The sequence below is a fragment of the Mesitornis unicolor genome, unplaced genomic scaffold, assembly GCF_000695765.1.
Source record: "Mesitornis unicolor isolate BGI_N332 unplaced genomic scaffold, ASM69576v1 scaffold42483, whole genome shotgun sequence".
In the NCBI taxonomy this organism is placed as follows: domain Eukaryota; kingdom Metazoa; phylum Chordata; class Aves; order Mesitornithiformes; family Mesitornithidae; genus Mesitornis; species Mesitornis unicolor.
The window spans coordinates 1-9,773 of NW_010176138.1; the positions used below are offsets into that span (position 1 = coordinate 1).

Genomic DNA, 9,773 nt, shown 5'->3' on the forward strand with positions numbered 1-9,773 from the left:
AATTGTAATATTTGTAAGTATATATAAATATATATATAAAAATACTGATCTATTTGTAAAAATGACAGAGGAGAACATTTTAAAATTGGGGGTGGCATGGGTTCACTGTGTAACAGAGAAAGCAAACTTGTCAAAACCATGTAGAGTGGGAAGGAAACCACACGGAAGTGGAATGAAGGTAGTTTGTAATTTGAAGAATTTCTCCATAGAAGAAAAATCCTTAAAAACTCATTACGGTACAAACTGGAGGCATTATTACAGTAATTCCACAAAGGCAAGGAAAGTGCAGGAACCCAGGATCTTGTGCTTTCTGAAAGAACCAAATAAACTTACTAATCTGCTAGCGGTATTTCCTATTTATGTAAGTTGACTAACATTGATAAAAATGATTAGTGTTACCAATATCTCAATTGTTACAATGATGATAAGACATTGAAAGACCTAACCATGATGAATTATACTGGATTTGACTTTATTTCTACCAAAGTCAATGGTAGAAACCTCCACAATTCCAGCATGAAGGATCACAGCCATTTGGAAAGGATGCATAACCTACTGCAAGCAGTATTTCATTGTAGTCACAAGTGGACAAGTTTGAATGGCAAGAATACCATCACTTTGCTTTCTTATGTATGTCTGCACAAAGGCATAAATATTGCTTATTACTCCTCTGAGCTCAAAACTCATTAATGTCAGGAAGAATAAGGCTTGTTGTTATCATGGTTGTCCTTCATTTTCCCTTGCCAAATCCTTAGCAGGCCATAAAAACTTCTAGACACACAAAAAAAGTAGGATTCAAGTAGTCCAATACATTTATTTTGTTAGTCTTTCCGATTAGGGGCTCAAAACAAACTCTGTTAAAACACACTGATGTTTTAACAACTCCAGGTTCCTTCTGGCTTTGGAAAGACAAGAATCTCTCTCCCTCTGTACATTCACATGCTGTAGTAAATTCGTCTGTTTTGTCTTCATGCTAGTATTGGGGAATTAGTTGGCTTGCAGGAAGGACTTGGAACCTGTACTAGTATAGCATCTCTGTTATATAAATAATAACATTTCATCTACCAAAATATAATTTAATGTTGCAAAAATGAGTATCTAAAACCCTAATGGAATTTATAGAAAACAATTTATTAAATAAGAGATAAAAGATAAAGACATTATTTTTGGCCATCTGCTATAGACTTCAGAATATTGTAGAGAAAAATAAAAGATACAAGAATATTAAAAAGCCCACCCTGGATTATTCCTACACACCCTGCAAGCTGTTTTCATCTGCCTATCAATTGTAAAGGAATTGAGGGAAGTTATTACATCAAAAAATACATTCTGAAGCTAGAACTTACCGACCTAGATCTCAATGATTTTTGACAGGCAAAGTTTCTAAACACTACTTTCTATTCCATTCCTTTTCTTCAGATAGCTACCATTTTTCTGTCTTACCTTGATTGCTACTAATGTGCTACTGAGGTGTAACTAGCTTGTTTACAGCTAGCAATTTCCACCAATGTAACAGCCTTACTTTTAATTACCAGTGGGGAAAAAAAGTATCAGATATAGCAGCCTGTGATAAGGTTCTTCCTACCACTTAGTGTGTCTAGCACTGACTATACTTTTTTACCCTGCATTAGATATATTTTTAAATGAAAGAACCATATACTTCCACATATTTCAGAAGAACCTTTTCTCTGTAAATGGGATATCACAGAACAGTTCCCATTTAGTAAAGCAGTCTTAGGTGTTCCTTTTAGATCTTCTATTTGATTACATTTTCTAACAGTTCATCTATGAAATTCCACTTACATGTACTTTTGCTGCAAACAGGTTTAGGAAAAAAAACAAATCTGCATATGAGATGTTTTGAGTTTTTTTTTTAACTTACCTGCAATGAACAGAAATTGGTCCATCCTGACCAAACTGCTCTTTTGTTTTATGCACTTGACCTATGAAGTCAATAAATCCTTCTCCAGACTTTGGCACTCCTTGTTCTGGCCAGTCAGTGAACTGGAACTGCCTCACTGTTCGGGACTGGCCATCCTTTAACAAAAGACACAATTAATGTATCCCAAAAGTATGCTCTAGTGGCTGGAAGTCAGTCAGCCAAAAACCAGAAAGACAATCACAAAACAAGGACAAGAGATGGAGAACAGCTAAGATCACTTTTATGAAGACTCTTTCAATCACAGTTCTGGCTGGTGCTTTTGGACACGTTGGCCCAGTAGTGCTTTTTCATTAACAACATTGCACAGATTCCCTTCTGCACTAGATAGGATGGTTATCTGCTATTCTGCTGGTGTAAAAAGTGTGTCTGAAGCTAAGGACAAAACAATCTCACCAGGTTATAAGATATTTTTTTACAGTTATGTTTTGAATAATGCAGACTGCAAATTCCTTTAAATACAGAACAGGTAGAATAAGGTCATTCAGTTTGACTCTCCATTTCCTCATTTACTGCATGTCAGGAATATATTCAATTATAAGATTCATTTAGTTATTGCCCTCTTTGCAGATGAGATCTTTAATGGTATGGTGCTCTCTGTGAGGTGAACATTCGCCTAGAGGAAGATGGGTCAAGCCAGCTGATAAACAAACCATAAACTTCCCTTCAATCATTATAACTTCATTTGCTAATAGCCTGGACTCAGTCAAAAACCAGGAAGAAGTGCCTCCTCTCTCAGAAGAAGTCAGCTGAAGCTGCTCATTCTCTTTGGTTGGGAATGCTGACAGGACTGTTAAAACTGCAGAATACTGTAGAATGGTTATTTCTATAATGAAGCCACTGGAAGTATTATGTGCCAAATTCTGCTGTGTGCCTATTAATGTGTAAATGGTCAGGATCCGTAAACAGAAAAAATACAATGCAAATGGATGAAGTAAACTTGTTTTGAATTTTCAAACACTATTTTTGACGATTTTGACATTGTCAATCTGCACAGCTGCAATATTTCAAAGCATGGGCACATGAGCTACTGATGTGAACTAGTGCCTCTGGACACGTTTCTAAAGTACACACCCTGTCATGTCTTCAAAACAGTCTTCAACTAAGTGAAACTCATGAAAAATTGAAATTATTATAGGAGATTCCCCCAAAAAGCAATAAGTTATGCTGGTGGAAAGAACAAGCTTTTTTTTTTTTTTTTTCCCTCTACCACAAGCACTCAGCTATTACAGATTTTTGAAATTAAGAAGAGATTTTATAAACAAACAATGGAAAACCCAATACTTTCCTTTTATGTTTCCTCCAGTACTGTGTGTTTTTGCCTTCTGTGTCTCAGTTGAGTAAAGGAAAGAGAAAATGGCGATGTGTGCCAGATACTGCTCCATGAGAGGACACACATATATTTCTTTGAATTACTATGTTTTATATTCCCATTAGACCACTGTGACAATTTAGTAGACTATTTCTGAGAAACTATTTTGCCATTAAAAAAAAATCTGTTCAAAAAACGTTTTCCAAATTTTATTTCTTGTGTGCATCAACACAATGCATTAAGTATTTCACACCTAAATGGTATTTTGTTAATGCAGACTTGCCTTGTATAGGTCTCTGTGATCCCATTTTCACCCAAGAAGACATAATGAAATTGCACCCTTCAGATAGCCTTAGGCAGATGACATAAATTAATCAAGAAGATAAAACACTAGGCTGATTTCCTTCAAAATAACCTCTGATTCTTCTAAAGTAAAGAAAAAAACCTTGAATCTGACTCACTTGCAACATGCTGGTTGAGGAGATGGAAACACTTCAGGAATTTCTGACCCTGACAGGAATTACACTACAGCAACAGCATCTTTATAGAAGTAGAAAAGAAAGATGCTTCTTTACTTAAGTCTAGGCTGTAATTGGAACCACCACAACTTTCTATATGCAAAATAGATTTGATGGTAAATATTTGTTTTTCTAGTGTGTCTAAATTAACTGTATTGGTATATTTCATGATTGTAATAACTCAATAATCTGATGCATGTCTGTGAAGACTCTTCTGATTGAGTTTTAATGGCAATAACTTCTGTTATTTAATGCTATTTAATGAGCACAGAAATAAAGTTAGTTATTCTGATGCTGGACTAGCACTAAACCATATTGGGAACGGATCTGCAATTTCTTATGGTTCCCTCTGCTACTGACATAAAGAGTGCTGCTTTCTTTTAATGAGATGCTTTGCCAATAGCAGTCCAACTACAAATGCCAAATTTTATTAAAATCTTTACTTTCAAATATTGTGAGAGTTTGCACAGTTAGTTATCAAAATATGAACGTTCAGATCCCTATGTGAAGCAGATGGCTTTTAATGTATCATCCTGATGAGTTCCTTACCATTTGGATTTCTTCTTGCTCCTCACAGGGGATATTCAATTGTCTTTTGATGAGGTTGTAGCATTTATAATACTCTCTTACAGCCATCACTAATAGTTTAGCCTTAAATGAGACTGCCCCAACATACTGACCTCTGGAGTTTTTAGAGAAATGGAGTATAAAGCAGTCAGAAACAGTAGACTGAAAGAGTTACAGAGGTCAATTTCACCTTACAACAATTCACAACTCAAGTTTCAGAAATAACAGGGAGTTCCACACCAGACACCTACAAACACAGTGTGCTGCTTTTCCTGTCTCTGGGGAATAATTGGCTGGCATGGCTTTGCCAGAATATGGCTGGTACTCTAACATTATGTATGGGTTTGGAGATAAGAGGGATTATCTTTGTTATTTAGTGATCTGAGCTTAGTGAACTATGTCGCATAAGACCTCTTCCAGCTTGAGATGGAACAGATTTTTAATAGATGATCTATGAAAATTAACAGCACAGTTGTAGTGTAATTGGCTTTGACCATCTATGCGTACAAGTGTGGTTAAAGACTGATGTTAAAAGCCTGCTCTACTCTACTTCTATTAAGTACAACTAGGTTAGAGAAGTCATGAGTCATGTGATCCTTACTAGATTTAAAACAGAATGAAATGATCCAGTGTGCCTACAGGTTCTTTGCAAAAACACATACCTAAGTCTCATTTGACAAATTAAAATATTAATATGCTGACTTAGTGACAATATTTTCTAGCTAATTGTCAGTAGGATCCGATTTTACTTGAAGCAAACATTAAAAGCAGCAGTCTAACTACCTATGAGAAAGTCAAGTATTTGGGATGCTGACTGGAAACTCAGAGTAATCATTCATATTATTCCCAATATTTTGCTTGAACAAACAGTGTTCTACAGCACTTGGAAATGGAAGCTGTCAGTAATTTTTTCTGCCATGCAGATTAAAGTGCTAAAAATTATAAGTCTGAGAAATGCCAAATATATATTTAAAGTTTATGTACATTTAATCTCGTATCAGTGCTCATTTCTGGACTCAGGAATTCAGATAAGAAATGCAGTATGAAAATGAGGAAGTTAGGGTCACAGCTGCATGTATATACTCTGGAGATATACAAGAGTGCTGAAAATATGTTATGCCAAAAATCAAATAATGTGCAAACCTTGTCAAGCTTTTCTTACAGATGCTATTTGCTCTGGAGTTTTAAATCTCAATGTATTAACCTTCATACTCACTCAGCCTAGAAGGTGGTGCAAAACAACATATTTACTGCTGTAAGTGACTGTAACTGACCCAAAAATCATCAAGGGGGAAATGAGGAAAATCAGGGAAAACAGTCCTCAAATCATTGAATGTATTTTGGCATAAATAGTTACTTAGGACTTTATGAAGTTGTGCTGCCCAGATATTAGATCTGAATAAAGTCAGCTGTTCTTACACAAAGATCCCATTCATTTAATAATTCTACCTGTCTACGGTTTATTCCCTGTAGAAAGTACACCATTATGTTTTTTCCAATAACAATAATAAAAGTCTAAAACAATTTAAAAATAATGGCGAAAAAAAGAAATTGATATTTTCTTTTAAACTTACATGAACTGGTATAATGCTTTGTTAACTTACCCTTGCATCTGTAACTTTGAATTCCCTCAGAATATACTGTGGCATGTTGTATTCTGCCATTGGATCTACCACAAAATACTGGTATCTGGCTGAGCGCTCTGCAGGCCAATACTGGTGGCATTTTTCCTACAAAATAATGAAGTAAAACATATTTCCTGTTACTTGAGACCACTACCATAAACTGGTACAAAATGTTTTTTCATTTAGATAAGCGTAATACTTGTGGGAAGTGCCATTAATGACAGGAAGATGAATTGTTTGTCTTGCTGTGAGCACAAAGTTCCACATTTAGAATAAAAAATGATCTTCAATATTGCATTGCAAAAGGGTTCTCTCTGGTCACTGTACACCTGAACTTGTTTATACTTCTGCTCAGTTCTATTACTTACCAGTGACAAGAGCTATACTTAGCCTAATTTTCAATATAGAAGAGAATTTAAATCTTGAGGCCACCTTTAGTTTTTTCCCTTCTTTCTTTCCTTCTTTCTTTCCTTCTTTCCTTCTCCTTCTTTCTTTCCTTCTTCCCTTCCTTCTTTCCCTCTTCCCTTCCTTTCTTCCTTCTTGCCTTAAGTCAAGACTCTATCTCTGCATCCAGTAGCCATGTCCTGAATCATGTCTATTCCCCAGACACATGGCTTGACTCAGATTTCACTTATCACATACCAGCTTTATCTTGATGTAATCCTGTCCAAGCAAACTGCTTCATTCTTTCCATTACACAAAGCATGGATGCTGAAACTTTGAAGTTTAGCACTATGAACACGCAGAAGACATTCAGATCTCAAAAATACCACACTTCCTTTTAAAATTGTTACAAACAGACACTGTGAAAGTGAAGTTTCCAAATAAGAAATCTTCATTTTTCAATAGACAGCAATGGTCTCTCTCCATACTTTGAAATATCAACATGCAAACTCGATTGCTGAATCTCAGTGTGTCCCACAACAAAATTCCAATGTCATGCTTGTCTATTGCAACACTTCTCCAAACTGGAAAACATTATACCTGGTGGTCAATGCAGTCACCACTATTTCAGAAGGAGAAGAAACTTAAATACTCATCTTTATCTTTAGATATTCCCATAACACCAAAGAATTTTTATAAAAAACATTATAACAAACATTTTAGTAAAGGAATATTACAGCAGAACTTACTCTGCCCATTTCTCGTAGTTTAGTAAGCATGACCACAATTGTAGAATTATGCTCCCAGAGCATTCTCCAGAAGTCTTCAGTTGTTTCTGCTAAAGGACCCTGTGTAGCAATGTAAGCTTTCTGTTGTCTATGTTGAAAAAAAGAGTAAATTAAGGAAAATATTTTAATCAAAAAGTGAATTGATACACATGTTCTCTGTTTATATGCAAACATTATCTAGAGGAAAAATTTACACACTATTAACAATAAGCACATTAAAACCTTATTATGATTGTTTAATCAATCTACAGCTTTTTATTTTTAGACCTTTGAGAGGGAAATTACTCTGTTAATATTATGATGTATGCCTTTATCATTATTATTTACATTTTAATGCAACTCTAATAGCCTATTTTTGTGTGTCGTAAAAAGGACTTAAGAAACAGTTAGTTGTGCTGGTTCATTTTGTAAAAATAACTGTCTAACAATCTATTAAGTTTAGGAATTATAGCATCATGCAGTTTCTTTAATAACTCCTTTTCAACAGTATGATGTCTCCAGCAAGGAAGGAAGAAAATTCAGGAATGGAGTGCACTGCATTTCCAGACCTTAATATCCTAGTAGTGGAAGCTACCACCAAGCTGTTAAAAGCTTCTGGGTCAGCAGCTTTATAAGATGATGACCAGTTCAAGTTGCTCTTGTTTCTCTCAATCAACAGAAGCAGCTTTGTGGGTGACAGTGGAGATTAAGGTTGCTTCCAATTATGAGCAGAGGCTCAGCAAATTATCTCTGTGGGTACAGACATTCAGGTATATCTAAACTGCCTCAGAGAAACTATACTACTTCTTCATGCCTTTTGCTACCACCTGCTTAAGTCAGCTGAGGACGTACTGCCCTGTGCTGTCATCAAGATGCTGGTGGGCTACACAACTGTTTATGTATAAAATGCTTCTGGTGGCTAGATCTAGTCTTTACCAGTGTTTCAACATTGTAAATTATCACCTTGACACAGTGACTGTATCTCATGTATGTGATTTCTATGTATCTTTTTAAGCAGAATAGTTGTGAAGAAATAGATGTTCCAAATCATGAATATGCTTAAAATCTCAGTAACTTTCAGCATGTAAAACATAATTGGAGTTATCAATGGTTTAAAGATAGGTAAAAAGATAACGTTTAAGACTCTATGTCATTTACAGAATTTTCCTGTATTGCATGGATGAAAATCTAAACCTTTTATTAATATCTAAAAAAGCATCAAATCATACATGACATGCACAGTTAATAAACACTACTACATTTCAATAATAAAATCTGCAATTTTCCATATAATTACAGAAATAATTTTTTAAACTTTTAAAACAGTCTACATGAGAACACATCAACATTAGTACCTGTATCCATCAATGAAACTGGCATTAATATAATCAGAGCCTTCTACTCCTCGGATTGGCTGCAAGCATACCCTCGTAGACTCATATGGCATAATATTGACAAGGCGATTCTTGAATTTATTACATGGAAGATTGGCACTAATGAATCTTGAAGTGTGAGCCTTAGAGCTAGCAAGACGCTGTTGAAAATAAATTGAAAGAATTAAGGACAGGTATAACAAAAACAAATTACACTATCAGATTTGATGATCTCTTCTCATTAGCCAGTAATGAATAATTTCAATTTTAGATGCTTACTTTTCTATATTCTATTGCATTACCTAAATATTTGTAAAGCTTCTTTTAATACCTTGTAGAAGTTTAATGTTAACTCCAATTTGAGTATTAAACTGTTGTACAAACACACATTTCAAGCTATTGAAACAATAAAGGAACAGCAGAGTTAAACCACCCTTTCTGGACTGTTCTTGTCTGGACACCAATTGAGGATAGAATTGTACATTTACAAAGGATAATCTTCCAAATTTTAAATTTTTAGCCTGTCAATGTCTTACCTTTTGATAACTAGAAACAACTGGTTGAGGACAGAGCAGCATTAAGTATTACAACATCTGTTTTTGGTTCCCCACAACATAAAATCCCAGTACCTTAAATTCCAGTTCCATTCCTGTGACATTCTCGCCAGTTTCTAGCTGTGTCAGCTTCTGAATATATGCATACAGGTTTCTGGCTGGCACTTCGGTATTTCCACATGTCACTGCTTCCAGCAGTGCATCATGGATAAAGATGTATTGGTCCTCAGTTTGAACCATGTAATTCCTCTGCGCTCTCATTAGAGTTACGTGGCCATAAATATCTACAGTCTTTTCATGCTTTATTCTCTCTAACATGGCATCTATCACAATGAAACAGCCAGTCCTGCCGACTCCAGCACTAAAAGAAATGAACACAGGAGGGAAAACATGAAAGACTACTTCATGTATTGTGCTTACTTTTATGGCATTCAAGTTTTGCAGTTCTGTAACACTGATTTGAACAGCACATTTCTCTGAATATGAACATCAGCTTTTATGAAAGAGGTTGGTGCCCTGAATTAAGTAAACTTCTTTAACACCCATTAGAAGCAATGGAAAACATGGAATGCTTTTATATGAGATCTTTGCATCTTGCAGTTTCAGGGTTGACTATAAAAGAAATAAAATACAGTGCAACATGTTCTAGAAATATATGTTTTTAAAAATGGAAATTAGTGGAGATTATGAATCCTCTAATGATTCAAGCTTTATTTGTAGCATTATTTCTAACT

The 9,773-nt window shown here is 35.1% G+C and overlaps 1 protein-coding gene across 1 annotated transcript; it reads right to left on the bottom strand.

The window, feature by feature from the left end:
- Positions 1-1,882: 1,882 nt before the first annotated feature.
- LOC104538450 (receptor-type tyrosine-protein phosphatase delta-like) lies at positions 1,883-9,400 on the bottom strand (the record flags this gene model as incomplete). Its single annotated transcript, XM_010181660.1, has 5 exons — positions 1,883-2,037; positions 5,941-6,066; positions 7,095-7,221; positions 8,468-8,646; positions 9,115-9,400. Coding segments are annotated over 5 exons (873 nt in total), but the record flags the coding sequence as incomplete, so codon positions are not given.
- Between the last annotated feature and the right edge of the window lie 373 nt (positions 9,401-9,773).